The 23,487-nt window shown below is 50.4% G+C and overlaps 3 protein-coding genes across 15 annotated transcripts in view; 1 reads left to right on the forward strand and 2 right to left on the reverse strand.

The window, feature by feature from the left end:
- Positions 1-10,364, forward strand: part of DCAF1 (DDB1 and CUL4 associated factor 1) — a 93,060-nt gene extending 82,696 nt beyond the window's left edge. For 5 of the 13 annotated variants that reach the window (XM_049693777.1, XM_049693778.1, XM_049693780.1 and 2 more), the window contains 3 exons: positions 4,845-5,097; positions 7,212-7,257; positions 8,263-9,388. In XM_049693777.1, coding sequence (XP_049549734.1) covers positions 4,845-5,097; positions 7,212-7,257; positions 8,263-8,542 — 579 coding nt within the window. In that variant the 3' untranslated portion in view covers positions 8,543-9,388. The other 8 variants (XM_033424489.2, XM_004267855.4, XM_033424486.2 and 5 more) reach the window with 7 other exon arrangements.
- Positions 9,591-17,758, reverse strand: RBM15B (RNA binding motif protein 15B). Its single transcript, XM_004267854.4, has 2 exons — positions 14,183-17,758; positions 9,591-12,553 (listed from the first exon to the last, which is right to left on the reverse strand). The coding sequence occupies exons 1-2, from the start codon at positions 16,850-16,852 to the stop codon at positions 12,512-12,514; spliced, it is 2,712 nt and encodes a 903-aa protein (XP_004267902.2). The 5' UTR covers positions 16,853-17,758; the 3' UTR covers positions 9,591-12,511.
- A 1,440-nt stretch (positions 17,759-19,198) lies between these two features.
- MANF (mesencephalic astrocyte derived neurotrophic factor) lies at positions 19,199-23,441 on the reverse strand. The gene is given in 5 exon segments (XM_004267853.4): positions 19,199-19,676; positions 21,104-21,245; positions 22,260-22,387; positions 23,137-23,231; positions 23,233-23,441. Coding segments are annotated over 5 exon segments (744 nt in total). The 5' UTR covers positions 23,427-23,441; the 3' UTR covers positions 19,199-19,491.
- Between the last annotated feature and the right edge of the window lie 46 nt (positions 23,442-23,487).

Genomic DNA, 23,487 nt, shown 5'->3' on the forward strand with positions numbered 1-23,487 from the left:
TACCTTAATTAAAATATACTTTATTGCCAAAAATGCTAACCATCATCTGAGCCTTCAGGGAGTTGTAATAATAACATCAAAGATCACTGATCACAGATCACCATAACAAATATAATAATAATGAAAAAGTTTGAAATTCTGAGAATTACAAAATGTGACATGAGACATGAAGTGAGCAAATGCTGTTGGAAAAATAGTGCTGATAGATTTGCTCGATGCAGGGTTGCTTCAAACCTTCAATTTGTAAAACAAAAACAAAAACAAAAAACCCCGCAGTATCTGCAAAGTGTAATTGCAGTAAAACAAGGGGTGCCTGTATTCACTTTTTTGGTTCTGTCATTGGGAGTCTTTGGATAGGGTACATTATTACAGGAGAGTAGAATTTTAGAACCAGAGGTCATCTTGTACAGTGGTTCATTACGGTGCACTCCACAATTCCTGGGGCACCTTTCCAAAATCCTCCTGTTGGAGCTTAATTTGTAAAGATTGGTTCTGTCAGCCTGGACCCTGGGTGGGGTTTAGGCATGTGTATTTTGGAGAACTTTCCCAGTGCTCCAAAATACACATTCTGATGGCCATACCTGAGTAGGAACCAGTGATGTAATTAAATCCTCTCATTTAACAAGAAATTAAGATTTAGAGAAGTTGGCATTAAATGGTTGTTTAGTAATCATTGCTTCTGTTGTAATTCTGTAATGTGGGCAGCATTATGGAGTGCCTGGGTTTTTTGATCTGGGAAGGGATAAGACCATAGACAGTTGGAGAGACTGGAGGTAGACAGGAGGAGGGAGAATGCAGTAGGTGAGTGGAATGAGAGGGGAGTGCTGGGCACCCCAGGTCTGTGAGTGACATTAACTAACTGGGTGTGAAGCCGTGAAAGTGGGAGAAGTGAAAGATGTTTGAGGTTTCATCTGGTAACTGGGAGAAGTGTGGGAAAGGTGCTAGGTTTAGGGGGTGCTTTGAGTTCAGTTTTAGAAGTTTCTGTGGTACAGATGGGTAGAGTTATCTAATGTGAGTTCAGGATTTATGAATGAGAGGAAATGTAAAGGCAGAAATAAATTTTAAGTTGTAGGAACCTTTATGCCTAGGAGATCTGGAAGGGATCAGGTAAAGATCAGCAGCCCAGTGTGGGAGCCAGGATTGGTTAGTGTCAGTCATTGTAGAGAAGCCCCATGGTTAGCCATTCAGGCCTTCATATTCCTTTAGGAAGCTTCCAGTTATTAGGAGCAACAGACTATCTGACCACTTAGTATATGCCAGGCACTTTCCAAAGAGATTATATACATACATGTATACACATTTTTTCCCCCATTAAATCCTATCAACAACCCTATGAGGCTAAGTAAACATAGTGTCAGCAGAGTTTGGATCCTGTAAGGCAGCCTGGTTCCAGAGCACATACCATTACCTGCTACACTGTGGAGTGCTGTGGGCAGAAGCCGGACCGTCAAGTGTTAGAGGAATAGAAGACAGAGTGAGTGGATGAATGAGCAAGTGGTGGCTGAGGACTTGGAGGCCAGGAGTAGGGTTCAGGTTACCCAAAAGTCTATAGATGGAAGGAGTTTAAAGCCTGTGTAGATTGAGAAGTTGTTAGGTTTGGGGAAGCTGACTTTCTTCAGAGAAGGTAAGAAAGCTAGTGGAGCCAAGTGTGAGGGTGGTTGTGAGTGAGTGAGCATGAGGAAGGTGCAGCATGGTAATAAGGACCGGGGGTGGACTGAGGTCCAGAGCGGAAGTGGAAGGCTTTCTTCTTCCTCAGACTATGGTTGAAGTCAGGTTTAGATGTGGTGAGGGACCAGAGGGCAGCTGAGGGAGCTTATGCCAGTTGACCTGTTCTCTGTACAGGAGAGGAGTGGGTTGATTTATCTGCAGGGGTTTGGGCCTTTGGCTAACCATGAAATTGACTTAAGATGGAACCAAGAAGGGAAGAATTTTAGAATTTTTTCTGTAGGAGAATTTATTAGTTTAAAACAGCGTGGCCCTGAATTCCTGTTTCTAAGCTCTAAAAGAGAGGTCTTAGAGAATTTTTAAAAAATCAATATTCCTGGATCCAAAACATCTAAATGTTGCTGGACTTGAATCAGGATTCTAGCAAGATTCGCTTTTTTCATTAAGTAATAATTTTTGGTTTTTTGGACCACTTTTTTGACCACTCATTAGTGGAAGCTTTATTCTCTAGATATGAAGGAGAGGGCCTCATGTTACTTACTAACCAGGTACTTAAACCTGCAAGAATGCTCTTAAAATTGCTTCCTAGACTCTTTTGGGTTCAACCACAGAATTAGATTCTACCACAGCACTTTGGATAGATCTTGTGAGCCTCTGTTCTGTTTCATGCTCCACGTTTCAGATTTAAAATTTAGAAAGTGAGTTTATGGCCATATCCATGTGTAACAAAATACATGTTAAACCACTGGTCATTAAATCCAGAGGATAAATGATGAAGTGATGTGTTTGAGATTCAGGTAGGTCTCCCCTTCCTATTCATTTCCCTTCTCCTGTTGTCACATATGTCATCATGGCCTTCTGGGATGAATAAATATAAATTATTTCTTCTGCTACAAGATTAAGTAAAAGTAGGCTTCTGGAAGAATTTGGAATGGTATCTGTAGTTCAAACCTTAGACCCTGGTTGACCTGTTTTCTAGGATTGCTCTTGACTTTGGAGCTTTTTCTTAGTTCTCCTGGATCAGCTAAGTTTTGATGTTTTTAGAAATGAAGAACAATCTTCCTTAAATTTGCTGATACTCTTTTTTATTTTATTTTATTTTTTTGCGGTACGTGGGCCTCTCACTGTTGTGACCTCTCCTGTTGCGGAGCACAGGCTCCCGACGCGCAGGCTCAGCGGCCATGGCTCACGGGCCCAGCCGCTCCGCGGCATGTAGGATCTTCCCAGACTGGGGCACAAACCCATGTCCCCTGCATCGGCAGGCGGACTCTCAACCACTGCGCCACCAGGGAAGCCCTGGATACTCTTTTTAATGTGCTTCTTTTTAACTGAAGGAACTTTATTAATTAGAACTAATTTTGGTCAGATCCCTGAAAACGTGTGGAAAAAAGAGGCAAAAGTTGTAATCTGGTAAATACTTTGAATTATTTCCCTGAATTTTGACTCCTCTCTCTTTTCCCTTGTTATTTGTATGAGCTGATGTATTTATAGGGCCAGAAGCTTGTCTGTGTGTCAGTTTATTGTTACTGCCTTCAGGCATTCTCAGTTCCTTTCCAGTGGGCAGATGCTTAGTAGCTGTCCACATGGAGGTCATGTGTGGCCAGGCTGTGGAACAGTGGTCTCAGGTTATCATGGCGGTACGTTCACACACACGCGCACATATAAACTCTGGTGTGGACACATACTTTTACAGGCATTAGGAATACTGGGTATTTAAAGGGGCCAGTTATTCCCACGTAGCTGCCAGAAATTGTTGGAAAGTCTAAATCAGTGGGTCAAACAGCAAATCAAAAAGCCTCTAAATGGTGGTTCCAAAATTATCAAAAGTTCATAAAGCAGAGCTACCCTGATGAATATGAGCCTAGTTTACTTTACAGCTGATGAACACTAGTGGCTGGATAAGCAGTGTTTGGTTTTTAAGTGATTGGCACGCGGCAGCACTTTTTTTTTTGGCTGTGTTGGGTCTTTGTTGCTGCGCCAAGGCTTTTGCTAGTTGTGGTGAGCGCGGGCTTCTCATTGTGGTGGCTTCTGTTGTTGCGGAGCATGGGCTCTAGGCACACAGGCTTCAGTAGTTGTGGCTTGCAAGCTCAGTAGTTGTGGTGCACGAGTTGCTCCGTGGCATGTGGGATCTTCTCGGACCAGGGATCGAACCTGTGTCCCCTGCATTGGCAGGCAGATTCTTAACCACTGTTCCACTGGGGATATCCCCCCCCCTTTTTTTTTAAAGCACTTCCAAAATGTTTTTAAAGATTTTTTCTGCTAATGTAGGGCTTGTTTTGTCTTGACTTTTATTAGGCTGGTGTGTTAAATGAATTTTATATTTTATTATTGCAGGAATTAGAATCCTTTTGCTACTGGCAGTGCTGACAGTTGATGTTTGAGCAGAAGGATTAGTGACTGAATGTTGGTCACTTTAACTTGGGAACACCTGTCGTTCTTAGGAAAGCAAAGAGATGTTGTCGTGTCCTCTCTTGCTTGAAGGGAAACAGTTTGGAGGGAACAGAAGGCTGGACAATTTCTCTAGCATACTTTTTTGGTGTGTGTGTGGCTTGTAACAGAAAATGCAAGTATCTCTTTAGTGGTAAAAGTCTATTTTGTTGGACATTCAGATCATTGGATGCTTGTGATAGCACCGTCAGAGGTGCTGACCCACATACATGGTTATAAATAAGATCAAGGACAAGAATTTGAAGGGCTTAGGAGCTGGTGACTCAGCAGCTGTGTTCTTCCTGTTTTATTAAAGCACTGCTTTTTAGATTCCAGGTAGAAGCTTTAGTTCCGGTGCCTCAAGTGATTTCATTTGGTTTGGTTGATAGAGGATAGAGAGAAGAGCCCTTTGGGGTTTATTATTAGTTAGAAACATAGAATGTTGATGGCAGAGACCTCTGTGAAGTGTGTTGTCCATTTCCTTAGATAAGGGCTGCATGACCAGTAATGCCTTCGTGGAGTGACCAGTAGTCCCCGAGTGCTTGAGTGTCTTGGGGGACATGTATGTGCCTGTCTCAGCCTCCACTGACGAGTCAAGCTGGCCCATGAAGTGTGTGCTAACCTAGATTACCATGCTCTCTACTGACTGTTACCTCCTCTGTCCTTTGGGAAGGAGGAGAGAGACTGCCCATGTGGCCCACATGGGCTGGGTCTCTGTGTTTGTCCTAATGGACCTCATGCTCTCTTACCAGGAAGAGGAAGAACAGGAGGAAGAAGATGACGATGAAGATGATGACGACACTGATGATTTAGATGAGCTTGACACTGACCAGTTGCTGGAGGCGGAGTTGGAGGAGGATGACAACAATGAGAACGCAGGGGAGGATGGCGACAATGACTTTTCTCCCTCTGATGAGGAGCTAGCAAACCTGCTAGAGGAGGGAGAGGACGGAGAAGATGAAGACTCTGATGCAGATGAGGAAGTGGAACTGATCCTGGGGGACAGTAAGTCTAGGGCTGACCACGAGGCTGGGCTTGGGTACCTAGGGAAAGGGCCCTTCCCTGTGCCAGCCCAGCGGGCAAGCCACACCAGGGTGCTGTGCCCCATTAACTAGAGTCACCACCTGGGCCCTTGAGGAAAAGCAGTTTCACATCTCTCATCCTCAGTGCTCCTGTCATGACGACTCTGTAACCAAATGGCTATTATCTCTTTAAAACAGGGGTTGGCACACTTCTACAAAGGCTGGGCAGTAAATAATTTTGGCTTTTGGGCTGAATGGTCTCTTTTGCAGCTACTCAGCTTTGCTCTTGTAGTGTGAGAGCGGCCAGAGACAAGACATAAATTAATGATGTGGCTGTGTTCTAATAAACTTTATTTACAAAAATAGCTGGTGGTCTTGGTTTGGCCCATGGGTCTTGGTTTGGCCCATAGGTTTGTCGACCCCTGCTTCAGAGGATTAGCCTTAGACTGGAGGGCAAAAGTGTAGTTCTCCCAAGAGGCAGAGCTGACATCATCAGATGCAGCTGCTCATGGGGGTGCTGTACCTGCTCTTTTCTAAAGTTGTAAAGAAATAAAAGCCCTCTTGTGGGTTGCAGCCCCTTCCTGCCTGCTTTTGCTTAATCCCTCTTAAAGGCCAGGGAACAGATGTTTCTCTTTGGCTTCTGTTTTGTTCCTTCCCCCCCACCCCCCTTTCCTATTCCAAGTTTTGAAGAACAAGCTCCAGTTTTTCCAGTACCTTCTCATTAGAACAGGTTTCTGAAGTCAGGTTGTCCCCTGCCTATACTAATGGACCCTGAGTAAATCACCTAATAGTTCTAAGAGTCTGCGAGCTCTGCTGCTATACTCTGCATGTTTTAAGAGGACATATATGGCAGCATCACTGTGACCTGTGTCACTGTTGACAGACTCATGCTTGCTGTGGTCCTGGTTCTTCCTAGTGCTGCCCTGCCTGACTGGGGAGTAATCACTGTGATATTCAGTCATTTTTCATGTAGCTAACCTGGCCAGCATTCTCACAGCCAAGGTAGGTATTATGCCTAATATGGTAGCCAGTAACCACCTGTGGCCATTAGAATTTTAATTAAATTTAAAATTCAGTCCCTCATTTTCATGTCTACATTTCAAGTGCTCAGTAGCCACATGTGGCTACCATATTGAACAGCACAGATATAGAACATTTACATCATTACAGAAAATGTTATTGTATTGGCCTAAGCTCAGCAAACTCCAAGCCTCTTCAGAGTAGATGCTTGGTTTTTAGTCATTGGTGTTTGGTGTTGGGGGCAGTGGGAGGGAGGGAGTGTGTATGTATGGTAGGAGAGGAGAGGGTGGGTGGCAGTATATATATTTAAGCATATATGTATAAGATTCTCCTGTTCCACAGTGACCTAAATCCATTTTCTTTGGGATAAATCTTATACATGCTTCTAGAGCTCAAGATTGAAGGCAGTTGGCTTAGGGGAGACTGACTTTCTTACCTAAGTCCTCTTGCCAAAGTTGCATTTTGAGGAAGCTCTGTGGGGTGGGAGGGATTGCCTTGTATCTGCCCATCTGCTGTTTGCCAACTTCCATTTTTTGGTACTTGGAGGTTGAGATGATTCATTGAAGGAGGATTTCCTTTGTCCCTAGCGATGGTCAGAGAGCCGGGTAAGAGGGACTCAGGGGCAAGGGAAACATGACAATATTGATGGGAATAAAAAGAAAAGTTTTACTAAACTTCTTTGTCACCTGTGACACGTGGGCACAAGTTCTGTTTCCCTTCAATTATAAGTAATATAAGGTAGGTTAGGGGAGCAGCTGGTACCCCCGACCTAAGAGTATCACTAATTTTTCCATTCTCAGTTTGAATATAAATTAATTTTGTATTTGGCCTGTAAAATTACTGCTTCCTTTATAGCCTTTTACTGGTTATTCTAGGAAATTCATTCTTTTAAGCCCAAGAGGTAATCTGGAAAACCCTAATTCTATCAGAGAATAATGTTACTTTAACTTGGTGGGAATATTTATGATGTAAAAGTGCCATTATAGATGACAAGTTGAGGACATGTCAGTTTGGGCTCTAGAACTGAGGTGGTGGCATGTGCAGCATATGTACTCTATTGCTTTCTCTGTTTTACAGAGACTGATAGCGGCTCGAAACAGAGCAGACACAAGGACCACCCTCCGTATCCTTGGTTTGCTGATATTCTGCCTTACACTAATCATCTGGTGTATTAGCTGTTAACCTTTCGGGGTTTATGGAGCCCTTTTAGGATATGATGAAAGCTGTTGTAACTATAGAAAACCACACCCACATGCCCCCCATGTAACCTTGCATAAGCCCCAGATCCCAGAGATCCAATGATTGATTTCATATACAGAACCCCAGCCCTAGGAAGAGAGACACCTTGACTCTGAGGTCTTTGTTTCTCTTTCCAGTCAGTTCTGACCCCCCACCCCCGCAAAAGCCTGTATGTTGTAGAACAGGTTAAATAAACATGGTAGGGACTAACACTGACTGCCTTTGCTTCCAGGGCCTTTCAGAGGGAGAGGTCCCCACCAGGGTCTGAGTTCGGGTCTCTTCAACATTTGGAGGATGAGAAAAGGCTAAGGAAGGTAGAGAAAGGGAGTCCTGCCACCTGACCACCCCTGACCCCTGAAAGTTCTGTTAAACCCTGTGCCTGACAATTATTTGCTTATGGAAGATTGTGTTCTCCTCCTCCAGCTGCATTTACAGTCCTTGGGTGTGATGCAAAGTTGTTAAGATTCTTAATTCTTAGTAGCTCTACAGCTGATGGTTAGAATAGGTCTCAGGCAGGTGGGTGTGGCAATGTTGGTTCATAGATCGCATGAGCATGAGGGGATTCTCCGCAGTCTGCCACGGGCCTTGGACACAGTGCTGTGCCTGAGTCACCCCCTTCCCTGCTCACTTCCTCCTGGAGTTCTTTCAGCAAGGAAGCTGATGAGGCTTAGTTTGTGGTTTAGCGGTGTCAGGTATTAGTTTGATCTCCATCTTGTTTTCCCTACTCCTCACCAGTAAAGTCAAGCCATGCTTGTGCCCTGTTAGACCCAGGAACACTGGTTTTTCCAGCCATCACTTTTGCTTACCTTCAGGACTTCATTTTATCACGGCCATGCTTTTCTTGGTTTTACTTTATCCACTTCAGTTTTCTTCCTAAAGGAGATTGTAGTGAATGGAAGGTTTGGGAACATGCAGTTCTTCATCAGCTTTCCCCGAGTGGAGTCTCTCAGGTACGTGGGAAAGGGCTGATGAGGGATTCTTTGGAACCAGTGGCTGTCCCTCTCCTCATGGGAACCCCAGGGCCTATGGGCGTTTTCAGGGCTCCAGCTCAGGACCTGCTGGCCCATTTCCCTGGGGACCTTGTTAAAATTGTTTCACAGCTTCCTAAGCTGAGAGTGATCAAAATGGGCACTAGAATTTTTCCTTTACCTTCACTCAGCAAATACTAGAGCTAGGTACTATGTTTCTCTCCGATTTCTGTCATCCAGACAGGTGCATCTACCTCACTTTGAGGGTTCTGTTACCACCTAGTTTCACCTCTTAATGGATCCTTCCAGAGGTGTTCATGTGGTCTATTCACTGCCTGGAAGGCAGATGGTCAAGCAGAGGGTCAGACACAGTGCCACCTTCCAGGGTGCCACAGCTACTCCCTGCTGGCCTCCAGCCCAGTTTTTCTCGTATTGCTGCAAGCTCTGGCTTGTATCTTTTGGGAATTTGTTCCCTTCAGATTATATTTAGAAATTTCAGAGGAATGAATCCCAGGTTGACTACCTCTGCCTTTATGAGGTCTTCTGAGAAGAGAATGGCTGACGAGTTTAAGAGAAGTCTCATCCTTGCTTGGGCTCAGCCTGCCTTTTTAGTGGTCGTGGGGGTCAGGCAGGCCTGTGCCCACCGGAGGGACTCCAGAGGCCAAAGGACTACACAGGCTCACTCACTGATCCTATCAGCCCTGCCCCTTTGCAGCCACTCAAAGCACCATGGGCGAAAGCTTCAGAGGGGGCTTGCCTGGTCCCTTTAGGGCCTTTCAGGCAGGAGGAAGAACCTCTAGGAAGCAAGAGGGTACCATGTCCAGGTCCTTTGAAAGGTAAGCAAGCAAGAGGTCCCAGGAGTAACCATCATTCCCCAAACAATATATTTTCCAGAGTCAGCTCTGAGGAGTTAATTGACATGTTTTCTTCTTTCAGGAAACTGGTAATTAACCATGCTCAGGCATAAATTTATGTGTATGCAGGTGCTTTCTCCCTGAAAGCTTCCTACAAGCCTAGTGCGTAATCTAGTCTCTCCCTTTCCTTACCTTTCAGCCGACAGCTCTGACAACTCTGATTTGGAAGATGACATCATCTTATCTCTAAATGAGTGAGGAGCCATCACCACGTGGAAGAGATTCTTGGCAGGCGAGAAACTGAGTCAAATGAATTCAAAACATCTTCCCTTCCCTTTCTCCCAGGGCTCTTTTAAGGAACTGCATGCCCTGCATTCAGAGGATTATGATTTAGAGTCTCACTGGAATCTGAGTCCTTCTAAAAACAATAACCACACAAAAAAAAGACAACAGGGGTTAGGCCCTATTCTGCTTCCCCCTTCTCCTAGGATGGACATATCTTTCCTCAAGGGGGAAAAAAAAACCCAACACGTCTCTGGGGTTATTTCACAATATATTTTCTTTGTATAATGTTCTTTACTTAAAGAACAAGAAATAGTTTTTTATAAAACTTAAAAAGAAAAAAAAAAGGCATTTATAACTGAGGGTATGAACTTATATCCACCAGGTCTCTTGTCCCTGCAGTTCATTTTCTATGGAAGAAAATGATGTCTAAATAACAATAGAGGCATTTTTACATACGTATTTAAATGAAAAGGAAAACCGTGGTTTCTTAAATTGATAAGGATTAAGAATATTTTATTATAAATATAATATATGATTTTTTTAACCTGTTTTGTTGCCTCATATGCTGTCAGGTTAATTTGTTTTCCTTTGTGCCAGAGGTGGGGAGGAGGTGCTGCTTGTTTGCTGAGTAAATGCCTAGGCTTACCCACCTTCATGGTTTGGTGGGGGGTGGGGCAGCAAGGTCATTGTGGATATTGGTTTTGTGGAGTTGAGGGAACTTAGGATATAAGTTCACTCCCTCTATTTTTCTTTGTGATTCAGTTTTTCAAAAATCTTTTTTTCTTCCCTTTCTCCCCAATGTGGAAAGTACAAATCAAAGGCCTTTTAATGTAAAGTGTATTTATTTAAAAAAAAATACAAAATAAACTACAAGTCTGTCTTTCTTTGTTTATGGCCTTTCCCTGTTCTCTTTTACCAAAGTGGGGTCTGTCCCTTTCCTTGTAGCTCTAGCCAGGCAATAAAGACGCCTTCCAAGAGAGGCAGCCCAGGACGGGGTGAGAACACGTTCTGCCCAAATAAAGCACTCTGGGGAGAAAAGCAGCTTAGTCACAGCATCTAACCCTGGTCTGCTGCTCACCCCGAGGAGGACTGGGCAGGGGGCAGAGGGAGGTGCTCAGGGCACTGTCCACTCCGCACGCCTCTCTCTATCCTGGGTTCTAAAGCAAGAAGGCAGCTCCAGAGTAGATTTGGTGGAGCTGGAACGTTAGGGGTCCTGGGAGTTTGTGGAGCAATGAGCTGGCAAAGCTAGGGAGTGAAAGCATTTTGGCCATCCCTGTAGTTGGGTGACTGACTGTCATTACTGTTTTCTGAAGGGAGTACAACAGTAGACCTGGGCAGTTCTTCAGTTTTGGCAGTTTAGGGGCAGCTAGGGCTTGGTCAGGCTGGGTTTGCAGGTATTTCACAGGCCTCTACAACTGGCCTATGGTTAAACTGTGCTACCACCAGGGAAAGTACCAGATGCTTTTACCTTTTCACTCACCCCACCCCACCCCCTTCTTACCCACAATAAATAGGAGACCCTAGTCTCTTTCTTCCTTTGAGTTTGCCCGGTTCCTATCATATAGGTATTTATAGCTAAAGAGACTTTTCTCCCTTTGCTAAGAGGACAAATTTGTGAAGTAAATAAGCAAGACAAGACGGCTAAAACTCACCAGGGGCTGGTGAAGCCCTGCTGGGCTTCGGAGCACCATACAGTTCATCACACACACTGAAGTGGTTGGTCCTGTGTCACACACAGGCACCTCTTGGTCCTCTAGAGCAGAGGTCTCAGCTCTTAGGTTGCTTCATGCCTCAGCTTAAATGGACTGCTAACACCTAACCAGTGGACTAGTTTGCTGGTGCATTAGAAGAAAACAGGTTAAAAGTCAAGAAGCATTAAACGCATTGTATTCTAGTCATTAACTGAGCAGAGCCAGTCTCCCTGAACTCTGCCAGCAGCTCTTGGGAACACCCACAGGTCTCTTGGGTGGAGATGGGGACCTGCAATAAGAAAGCACACTCCTGTTCAACTTGACAACACTCCCTTAGGGAAGTGCCCTAAGAGGCTAAGGAAACATCAGCTCTCTTTATCTGCCAGGCAGGGCTCATGATCTCAGTCACTTAGGAAGAAACACGCGGAATAGTAGCAAACCGCCAATGAGGCAAATTTCGCCTTAGGTTGATTTTTGCCTTTAAGCCACACCTCAGATAGAACCTGAACCCCAGGTGGAGGCACAGGTTGCCTGCAGTTAAATAGTTCTCTCTCTGGGGGCAGCATCATAAATCAACCAGGGGCTTGACCACCTGACCTACCCTTGCTAGTGCTGGCCAAGGCCTTTCTGAGAAACGTTACAGAAGCTGCTGTCTTAAGAGAGGAAGGAAGGAGTTGAGAAGAGGGTCCAAGAAAGAGGAGGAGGATGGTCACACAGCAGGAAAACTCTGTAGTTCAATTTGGGGCCAGAAAGCACCTATCCCTCAAGACAGGTGAACAAAGCAAGGGATAAGTGTCCTCTGCAGCCAGACTTTCTAGGTTTCTGTCTGGGAAAACTAGGAGGTGTAGTATTCTGGGTCCTGAGCACCCACTCTATGAAGGAACAGCCCAGAGAAGTTTTGGGCTTAATACAGCAAGGCGGCTCTGGCCTGTGACCCAGGCATTCGTCCCTACCTCATCTGCTCTAAACAAGATGAGGCCCATTCCTCCTTCTGGTGGTTCCAACTGCCTGGAATGGTGCAGCTGTGGCCTACAGTGCCTCGCACTGCTTTGCTCAGATACCTGGCAGTTGTGGCCAAAGCTCAAGTACAAACAGGCAAATAAACACATTTAACACTTCTTGTGTTTGTTATGAACATGCATTTTCTCTCACGAGTACCAGCTGAAGCCTAGTGCAGTACTTCCCCAGGCGCCTTCCATGCCCTGTTTATTTTAAATCTCTAAGGTCTCAAAAAGTCACCTCTTTCACTGTCCTTGTGGAGAGGCATGTATTGTCCATGAGGTCCGCACTGAGCCCCCGCCTCCATCTCACGAACTGTCTCTCTCAACACATCCCAGCTGTCACCTGCGCTGCCTCGTGCCAGCCAGGGTAGTGGACCAGACCTAGAGAGAGGACAGCACGGTCAACAGAATCCGGAGTTCCTGGTCATTTGGGGGCTCATTTCCCTTACTGGAGCTTCTGTTCTCCCTCAGCCTTGACAATGATCCTTTTAAAACATCTAAACTGCCACAAACATTGTGAAAAATAGTGTTTGGGCTGTGCTCTGTGGTGACAACTGCTGTGTGACTGATTTCCCTCCCTGGTCCCTGACAGTGCTGGCCATACTGTCTTAGTAGAGATGCGTGGCCACAGAACTTCAAGCCATCTTTCCCTCCCAGCTTGATGCCTCCACATTCCTCCGCAGCTCAGCTTGAATGGCTGAGAGCTCTAGCACTGCCCAACACCTCGGCAACTGTGACATTTCCCCACAGAAGCACCTCTCTCCCAGTGGTCCCCACCTCCGCAACATCAGGGCAAGAGGCCTAGGCATAAGTGCCTACTTGTATCTGGGAAAGTTATGTCAGTTAACAAGAGCATTTTCCTAACCCACTGTACTACCTCAAAAACTCTTCAGGCCAGGGATTCAGTGTCTCTCACAAAGCTCTAGTGACTGGGCAGAGGCCCACTCCATTGACACATCAGCCCCAAACAATCAAAGGAAAAGCCAGAATTCACAAACACCGGGAAAGTTTCAAGAATTAACCAAGGAAAGCTGCCTCCCACTCTCCATTCCAGCATTTGGCCTCCACTGTCCCTTGGAGTCCGAGGCAGCTGTCTCCAACCGGGTATCCCTGGGCTGCTGCATTAAGGCTAGAAGGGAGGCTGAACAAGAAAAGGAGGCCCCACGGATCCATGGTACCAAGACCCCAATATTGCACTGCTCCTCCCATGACTACAAGACCACACAACTGCTAAGGTCTACGTGCTTTCAAAAAGGCCTGAAGACTAGGTGCTTTGTTCAACAGCTACAGCTCAAACTGATGGACACACACATTGTTCAGGGCAAGAAAACAAAAAACTACCACAGCTGCTGGCTAGACTTAGGCTCAACCCCTTCCTGTGCATGGGCTCTGCTCAATCTGGCATGGCAGGGTCCAAAATGAAACCCACCTGCTCTCAGCCAAGATAAAAAACAAATGTGAGTAAAGTCCTGATTCAGCCCTAAGAGCTGAGGGGCTGAGAGCCACCAATGCAGGAGGACTGTGAGATACCCCAGTGGTGGAAAGATGACGTAGGGCATTTGTGTGCATGCAGCAGGGAAGTCTTCCATCCTTTGAGAAAAAAAACTTGATTAAACCAGGACTCTGAACAGGATTAAAAATCCATCCTCTGACAAAGGCTTTACTGACAACTTTCCATACAGTTAGTCAAAAAATAAAAAAATACAGAACACAGCAGACATTATCTCATACACTAGAAACCAACATGACAGAAGTCCTTGCTCATTTTTCTCATCACTGTAAAAAAAAAAACAAAAAACAAAAAAAAAAACCCCAAAACCTAAGAATTTAGTTTTGGTGGGGGAGGACTTTGGTCCCCTACCAAATGAACCGAAATAAAGCAGCAGAGAATTCAAACCAAGGGGGTAAGTTTTGGAGTGGGGGGGAAGGCGGGGGGTGGGGGTGGGGGTTAGATCTTAAAATAACTGCTTTTGTGGAAAAGACAGGTTCAGGCTAGGCTGTGTCTCTTACTATAACTATCACCATGTGTTCTTCCTCTAGCTTTCCCAATGTCCTCAGTGCTGACTGGAGGTACTGCTGTGAAAAGTCGCAGGGAGGGAAGGCATAGAGCATGCCCGTGCTGTCTCTGCCCTTGGACCCACCCACTGGCAGGCTGATCACCCCTGCAGCCTGCTTCTGTTTCAAGTAGGAGACCAGGTTCCTGAGAAGCCGCCTCTGTAGGCCTGGCTCCACCGTGGGCATCCCCTCAGTGCCAGGCCCACTGGGGGTCGCCTGTGTGGCTAGGAGCACTGCGTAGCCATTGGGGCTCCCCTGCTTGATGCGTCGTGTGACCTCATCGAGCTTGGGCTGGTCCAGTCGAAGGCGCTGGGCAATCTTCAGCTGGGTCAGCTTACTCCCAGAAGTGTGGTCTTTGAGGAGACTGCTGATAACCCCCTGGTCCCCCTCTAGGATGTGCATAGATGTCGGGAAGCAGCTGTTTTTCAACACTAGAAGCCCATTCCAACCTAGCTGCAGTGTCTGGGCATACTCTGAAAGATTCTTGAGCTTTTTGGTCTCGTGTTTTGGCTCTTCAAGAGGCTTGGGCTCAGCCTCAGTGGTCCGATGATTGCGCTCGCTCTCCCGAGTCTTCTTCCCGTGGGAAGAGTCTGGAGCCTCATGATGGTGGTGGTGGCTCCGCTCCTCAGCCCCGTGTCTGCTGTTGCTGAGGGAGTTGCTGCTCGATTCCTTGGTCCCTTCACTGGAATGGTTTTCCTTGCGGCTGCGCTCAGGGGTGCGGTCAGAGCCTCGGTCCACAAGCTGCCCAGCACCCTTGGTCCTGCTCCGTTCCTCATAAGGGGAGTGGGTTGTCCTCCCACGATCACTGGAAAGGCTCCGGCGCTTCCGCCTGTCCTCCCAGGGCTTGGGCAGGCCCCGGTCCCCATCTCCTCCCCAGCGCTCACCACTCCGGCTGCGCACTGAGCGGCTGTAGCCCTCGAGGCTGTTTCGGCGGTCAGAGCTTTTACTGGGGCTGGTCCAGTCCCCTTCCAAAAAGGTCCGGTCTCGGTCTGAGTAAAGGAGGTGTGGGGGGGTCCTATCCCTCACCCGCAGGTCGGCATCCAGGTTTCGGTGCCGGGTGTATCCATCTGGGAGCAGCTCGTAATGCACAGGGAGGGGTGAGGGCTGGTACTGCTGGGGATACCGAGTCTCCTCTGCTTTGGCAAAATCCACCCGCAGCCTGCGGTCTGGACCTCCCAAGGGAAAGCCCCTCATTTTAGCACAGGCGGCCTGGGCTGCGTCCAAGCTTTCGTACTGGATGTAGGCAAAGCTATCTCCTTTGACATGATCAATGGTCCGAATGCTCCCAAAGCGGTCAAACTCCCGGGCCAGAGCCGCCAGTGAGGTGTTAGGTCCCAGGCCACCCACCCAGAGGCGAGTAGTGGGGTTGGCCTTGCCATATCCTATCTTAATGGGGTTGCGGCCAATCACCCGACCCGACATGGCCACCTTGGCCCTGTGGGCCATGTCCAGGTTCTGGAATTTGAGGAAGGCATACGCACCGCCCTGACCACGAGCGGGTCTCTTGATGACCACCTCCTCAATGATGCCGTACTTCTCGAAAGCCCGTCGCAGCTCCACCTCTGACACGCTGTGGTCCAGGTTCCCGATGAAGAGGTTGCGCGTAGCCCGCTGGTCGTCCTCAGGCATCAGGTCCTCCTCGCACACCGCCGGGTAGCCATAGGGTCGCCCGCGGTCGTCGTACAGCCCATAATAGTCCAGGGCCCGCTCACGGGATAGTCCTACGGCGGCGGCGGCGGCGGCGGCATCCAGGGCAAAGGCTGCAGCGGCGTGGCGGGCGCGGGGCTCCCGCAGTGGCGGGGCGGCAACCGGGGACAGCGAACGCTGCTTGTACTGGTAGCCGCCGTGCAGCGGGAGGTAGCCGAGCGGGTCAGCGGGCGCGGGTGGCCCCGGGGGCGGCGTGGAGGCGGCCGCGCTGCTGCTGCTGCTTCGCCGGCTGCTCCCGCCGCCGCCGCCGCCGCCGCGCAGGTACACGGGCTCCACCTTGAGCGGACGGTCGTAGAGCAGCAGCTGGCGGGCCAGGGCGTGCTGGCGGGCCTCGCGCGCGTCCTGCGGGTGCCGGAAGTTCACGTAGGCCACGCGGCCCAGCTCAGGCGTGTGCGACAGGCGCAGACTGATCTCGCCGAAGCGCTTGAACTGGTGGAAGAGCCGGTCCTCGAGGTGCTCGGCGGGCAGCGCGGGACTCAGGCTGCTGATGAGCAGCGTTTTGTATTCGGGTGCGGCTGCTGATGAGCCGGGACCCGCGGGCTCGGCCCCGGGAGGCGGCGGAGGTGGCGGTAGTGGAGACGCGCGGGGCGAAGTGCCCGAAGCGCTCGGGTCTCCCGAGGCCTTGGCACCGCGTCCGCCGCCGCCGGCGCCCGAGCCTGAGGAGCGGCCGCTGCTCGCACGGTGATTCGCGTCCCCGGCGCCGCGGCCGTCGCGATGTCCGCCGCCGCCGCCGCCCCCGCTACCACGGGGTTTGTCGCGGGCCCGCGTTGGAACGGGGTGCTTGACGCCGCCCGAGGCCTTGTGCGCCGCCCGCCGCCCGCCCGCCTCCGCCTCCCGTTCGCGCTCCCGCGGCCGCTTGGCCGACGATGACGAGCCGCGCCCGCTCGGGCTTGAGTCTCGCTCGCTCTGCCTCTTCATGGCGCCGGCGCGGCGGGCGGGCGGGCGGCCCGCAGGCCCCTCACAGCGGCGGCGGCGGCGGCGGCGGCTGCCGAAGAGGCAGCGCCCCCGGCACCGCCATCTTGGACAAAAGGACTCGGCGCGGCGACGGGGCGGGAGCTGCGCCCAGGGCCTGGGCGTCGCGTTATCAAGCTGCGCCGGCCGTGCCACGTGACCCCGTGGTGGGCGGGGCGAAAGCTGCGCCGGGCGTGCGTCATCAGGTTGCGCCCCCCCCCGTTCCACGTGACCCCGGGGCAAAGTGGGCGAGCGCGGCCAGGCTGTGAGCTCTGGCGCCACGGCGCGGCCGACGTGGACGAGGCTCGGGGCTCCACGGTGATTGGAGACCTCGAAAGAGCCAGCCCAGGAGGCTGCAGGACGTAGGCCTCTGGCTCCCGGCTACGGGGCACGCGCTGATGGCAGCGGCTGTGGCAGCCTCTGTCGGCGCGTGGGTCCCAGGCCTTGACCCAGCGGCTTCTTTACGTGGTATTCCCAACTCCAGGACTAGGCTTGGGTGATCCCCGTGCCCTGCCACGGCATCTCCTGACTGGGGTCCAGCATGGACAACCCCAAGGACCGAAACACGCCGCTCCCTAGTACCCATGCCCCATATCCCGAGCATCCCCTGCGTTCAGGTTCACTTGCAACAGCGGCGCTCCCCCTCTCCCCCGCCCCGAAAGGCCATGAGGACTATGGCTATGCATGCAGAAGGCGCGACCTCTCTGGGCCCTGGGCACAGAAATCCGAAACAAACCTGCGGTTTCCATAGTGGGAATAGTCTCCTTGGCGCCACAGGGCCCCACCCTCTGCTCTGGGCATTAGAGCACACAGAGGGCTATAAGGGTAGGGCCGTGAAGCCAAGGGCGAAGAGAACACCAAACCCGGCGGTTACCCAGTTTGCCACGCTTACCTCTCCCTGGCCAGTGCCCTTCTGTCCACCTCCGTGGTGGTGAGGTGAGAGGGAATCCTGACAAGGAGCCAAACCCCTTGGGGAAGCTTTCATTCTCCATGGAGAGTTGCTGGAGGCTTCGCAGAACCGGACCCAACTTCGGCCACAGAAACCGTGGAGTGGGGAAGAGCGGACCACAGCTCTTCCCTCCTCCCACGGCCAGAACGCTGTGGGAGGAGCTCCTGCAACAGCGAAGGCAGGTGCAAGAGGAAAGTCTTAGAAGAAACACCTGTTAACATTCCACGTCTCCTTTCACAGATAATCTTGGGGATCAGCTCTAGGGTAGTAGTAGTTGGGCTGTCTTCCCTGCTCACTGTGGCCTGGAGGGCACAAAGGCCACAGGAACAGAGACCTAGGGTGCTAGGCTGAAACAGCTCCATCTCCTAAGACTTCTGGCTCCAGCCATGGATTGTCTCAGCACCGTTCAGGGGGGCTCAGGATACTTTGTGCTTGTCAGATCTTTTTTTTTTTTTTGCTTGTCAGATCTTAACAGCCCATCTAATTCCTCCAAACAGGGAACACTTGGCCTAAGAGACGACCTCACTTTCCTCTCAGACATGGTGCTGTAGAGGTGAAAAATGTGGGCCTGGGCCTGCTTGCTCCTGCCAGGCATTAGTGGACCCCCACAGCAAGCTGAGAGGGCCCTTTACGTAGGTAAACTGAATTTAGGAACTGTACAAATGATGTGACCCAAAGTCAGAGCAATTCCTTAGAAAGCACTGCTTCTTAGTCCTTCCCTTCAGGTGGTCTCTGCAGGCATGAGGAGCAGAGGTGTCTCCACTGAGTCACAGTTCATGCTGATAACTGGGTTTCCCAAGCACCAACCCCAAAGAGAGCAACTAAAAAACCAGACTCCAGGGACATGCTCTCGGGACCTCAACTGTTAGGCTTATCTTGGGTAAACAAAGGCAAAAGGCAGCCTCTCATCGGCTCTTTGTACAAACCAACTCCTGCCAGTCTTGCAAATTCCCAATTAGGCCCCAAAGACTTAGGACTGACACTAGACCACAAACTCAGATGAGCAAGTAGATGGCCAGATCTGGACACTGACTGGTGGAGGTAGCCAGGCCATCAGCATCTTTAGAAATGTGACAGTACTGAACATAGGCAGTTATTGAAGTCATCGTCACAGAAAAGTGCACTAAACCTCAGTCCTGCTCACAGCCAAGCCCCATGTCAGCCCCTCTCATGTAGGTAAGATAGTCCCTGTGGGCTGGGGGTATCAAGCCCAACATTCTCCTTGAGCGACCCTCCGGTCCTGCACAACCCCACGTGCCTCAGTCCCCCTGGCATCTCCAGCAATGACTGGTGGTCGAGGGACAAATGTGAATATACCTGAAAACTCTTTATAAACTGGAAAGCATAAACCGGTGAAATCTTCATTATGGGTAAAACCCAATTTCAGTATTCACTTTAATTCTTCAAAGACAGCTAGAAATTTTCTTCCTTTAATAAAAAAATCCCAGACATACTTTGAAGTCCTAGAGTAAATCGGCAACAGAACAAAGTGAATCCCCCCCAAGGGGGCGCTGTGGACCCAGCATCATCAGGAAAGCTCCAGGCTTCAAGCCTGACTTTGTCAGGAGCCTGCCTAAAAAATAAATTACAAAAAGGCTGTTTGGGACAGACACAGATGAAGTGTTTTTCCCCTCAGGTGCAGCAGGCATCGGGTAGACTACAAATCAGTCCGTGAACTGGCTGCCTTGGGGGCGTATTTAGGCATCAGTTCATTAATCTTCCGGATGTAGTCAGACTTTTCTGCACAGCCTTTGCACGTCTCTCCCCAGTCGTCCAGGATCTTCTTTAGCTCTTTAACTCGAAGCTTCTTCAGGTCTACTGTGCTCAGGTCGATCTGCTTGTCTGGAGAGAGCAGGGAGAATAACCAGCTAGGTGGGAGAACAGCAGACCCCAATAGTCCCGCACATCCAAACCATCCCTTAAAACAAGCAGCCCTACTGATCGCAGGGAGACACATGCAAGTGTGTCAGTGCCCACTGCCCCCAAGAGGGAGAACTAGCCCAGGCCCCTTCACCAGGAAGGTGGGTCTCATGCTGGCAATGTCCACCACAGACATGCAGGTGTCACCAGGGATAGGGATGGAGGCCATGTGGTCCTTACAGGAGGAACCTTATAGGAGGAATGTGGCTCCCACTCCAAGTGCCTCTTAAACAGTCACAGTGCAGCTCACACCACTGTAGAATAAGAGCTCCAGGGTGACAGAGCAGATAGATCCCCTAGCCTCAACTGCCCAACACAGACCATGGTCGGGCCCTTGAGTTAGAAGCTTACTCTTCCATGACCACTTATGCCCAAAGAGAGACCCTGAGTCATCAGGACTGAACCAGGATCACTCTCAGAAGACCAGTTATCCTTGACACAAGTGGGCGAACACAGCCCTTGGACACTCAATTCACAATAAAATATGTTGGTGCTGTTTAAATTTTACAGAAGAGGACAATGATTCCTGGCCCTGACTCTTACTGAAGACCTGAACTGTTTTTCCCACCAGAGACTTATTCAGCAAAAGAGATGCTGTGCGCCCATAATCTTGGGCCTTCTCGTTGGGACACAGCCGTTCTTTTTTAAAATAATAAAGATCGCTGGACCTTCAGAGCTTGCAGTCAGGACAAGCCTGTTTTTTTTTTTTTTTTGCGGTACGCGGGCCTCTCCCGCTGCGGAGCACAGGCTCCAGACACGCAGGCTCAGTGGCCATGGCTCACGGGCCTAGCTGCTCCGCAGCATGTGGGATCTTCCCTGACCGGGGCACGAACCCGTGTCCCTTGCATCAGCAGGCGGACTCTCAACCACTGCGCCACCAGGGAAGCCCAGGACAAGCCTGTTAAAGGCAAGTCAGACTACATCCCTTCTCTGGCCGAAAACCAACATTCTCATCTTCCCTCAGACTAAAAGCCAAATCTTCACCAACTTGCAAGGCCCTCTGTGACCTGCCCACCCATCTGTCATGCCACTGGTTGCTTTTGCACTGCCTGTTTCCTCTGCCTGAAATGCTCTTCCATTAGTTATGCCCTTGGCTAATCCCCCACCTCCTTCAAAGTTTGCTGAAATGTCACCTCCTCGATGAGGCCTATTCTAACCTCCACCCACCATGATGCAAGGTGAGTCTGTGCACTGCCCCCCGCCCCCACCATTTAACACCACCAACCATGCTGTATAACTCACTCGTGAAGGCTCTAGTTTATCACGTGCCTTCCCCAGCTAGAAAGTAAACTTCATTAACGCCTGAGCAAGGAGTGGGTTCGGTGTTGGTTAAATAAGGCCACACTCACCGTATTTTAGCTCACAGATCTGGCTGTCCTTCTTCTTGAGCTTCTCACAGATCTTCTCCACAGGGATGTGGTGGGCCAGGGGCTTCGACACCTCGTTGATGATCTTGGTGGCTGCATCATCTGTGGCCCCAATGTAGTAGCACTGCAGCAAGAAAGGACAATGGCCTTCAGGAGGTGCCACTTGAGAGCTGTCTCCTCCAAAGCATACTGACATCTGAAAACATCTTCTTTCTCTGCCAGGGCCTCATTTTCCCATGCCCCGCCTGTACTGGCAGTCAGATTCAGTCAGTGTAAACCCCAGGCTCTTAATACACGCTTGGTCCCAGAGCTGACGACAGACACCAGATGAATTTAAAAGTCACCACTGTTCAAACCTTTAAACAGAAAGACAGACAAACCAGAGACTGCCAGGGAAGTTAAAGCTACAAAAGCCATCGTTTCATTAGGGCTCTTGTCCTCAATTCAGCCTTGGCCTACCCTGGGCACACTTTGTAATCTTCTACTACCCTCACACATGCCAAGATTACTCTGGCCTCTGGGCATTCACACTGGCTATTCCCTCTGCCTGGGATGCTCTTCCCCCTTCACAATGATGACCCTTTCTCAGAAAAATTCTTTTTTTTTTTTTTTTTCTGTACGCGGGCCTCTCACTGTTGTGGCTCTCCCGTTGCGGAGCACAGGCTCCGGACTCGCAGGCTCAGCGGCCGTGGCTCACGGGCCCAGCCGCTCCGCGGCATGTGGGATCTTCCCAGACCGGGGCACGAACCAGTGTCCCCTGCATCGGCAGGCGGACTCTCAACCACTGCGCCACCAGGGAAGCCCTCAGAAGAATTCTTAACTACTGTCTAAATCAGCACCCACTCATTCCATCCTGGTCCATTTTCTGCATGACACCCATCCCACTGCATCATTTGCCTGTCATTGCTCTCCCCTGGTATTTCCAGTGCCCAGCACACAGTAGGTGCTTAATCAGTACTAAGAGGGTAACATCACAACTGCAGAATACAGAAAGCCCTTCAGTCCCACATTAGTTAACTGACAGAACATCTGGCCTCCTGAATAGACAAGTGGGCAGGGCCTTTTACTGAGAGGCCTGTGAAGCAGAGGGTCAAACACTGGCCAGGGCCAGCTTGGGGAGGGTCAGACAGCTACTCACCAACCGATTCTCTTTGCCTCTTGCTTCACGGCAGAACTTTATAAGTTCTTTTTCAATAGAGGCTGGTGAGAATGTGACATCTCTGTCTTTGAGGTCCTGGTAAAATCTTCCCAGATAAGAAATACAAACTGGAAAAGAGAGGGAAGGGAGATGCTCAGCAATCACCAAGTTGCACCGCAATTCGCCAGGAGGGAACTCCGTCAGCAATTTTAATAGGAGACACGGAGAAAGGTGAGTTTTTCCATCACCGATTTTCTCAGGTGCCCACAGGTAGACAGAACCGCGCTCCGGGTTGCTGGGCCCCCTGGTTCACCCAGGGCATACGGGGAACGAGCATCACCCAATGACCCAAAAAAGGCTCCTCCCTGCTTTTTCCATAAAGTTTAAGCCAAGACTGAACACGTGTCCTTGAAATGGACTCACTGTGACCTCATAAATGGACAAACTGGAGGCCGAAGAAAACAGCGATCCAAATGCTGCTCATTTCCAAATACAACACCGAACTCCGAGGTGCGGCTTCGCAACCCCATCAGACAAGGCGCGGTGCCCACGGCCGGCATGGAGCCGGGAGCCCCTGCCCAGTGATGGGAAAGGACCAAAACTCCAGCGTTATCTCAATTTCAGGCCAAGTTTTCTGCACGATCTAGTCCCAGCTTCTTCTCGTCGGACCAATGTTTTGTAGGCCCAGGAAATGTTTTCTAAGAGGCCCGGCGTCGGCCCTTCCTCTGGCGGACCCCTCTGGGGCCGGCCGCCCCCGCCGCCCCCGCCGCCCCCGCCCGTATCAGCCCCTGCCACTGGGCCGCTCAGTGGTTTGGTTAGGTTTGGCAGCGCCGCCGCCAGGCGGGCCACAGCGCACGGACCCCCAACCCCGCAGCACCTTCGCAGTCGCCCGGCCGCAGCGCCCGGCTGCCCGGCAGCACGCTCAGAGCCAGCGCCACCGCCAGCCCGTGCGTGGCCCACATCCTCCTCCACCCGCCGCCGCCGCCGCCGCCGCCGCCGCCACCGCCCGACTACACCGCGCCCGCAGAGCCCCGCTTCCTCCAGGTCCGGGCCGCGCGCCGTGGCCCCCCATTGGTGGGTGCTCTCAGCGCCCTCCCACACACCATGCCTCCATTGGTCCACGCGCCTCGGAGCCCAGACGGGCGGCTCCACGCTGCCCTTCCCCATTGGCTGGTGGCGTCGCCCGCCCTCGGCCCTAGACAGTTGTCGGCTGCTGATTGAACCAGGG

This window comes from Orcinus orca, chromosome 10, assembly GCF_937001465.1.
Source record: "Orcinus orca chromosome 10, mOrcOrc1.1, whole genome shotgun sequence".
NCBI classification, from domain to species: domain Eukaryota; kingdom Metazoa; phylum Chordata; class Mammalia; order Artiodactyla; family Delphinidae; genus Orcinus; species Orcinus orca.

Excerpts from the sequence above, each read along its gene's own strand:
- RBM15B (XM_004267854.4), bottom strand. The coding sequence starts at position 16,852 with ATGAAGAGGCAGAGCGAGCGAGACTCAAGCCCGAGCGGGCGCGGCTCG. Across the intron at positions 12,554-14,182 it reads AACACATGGTGATAGTTATA|GTCTGGTCCACTACCCTGGC; the intron begins GTAAGAGACACA and ends TCCTCTCTCTAG.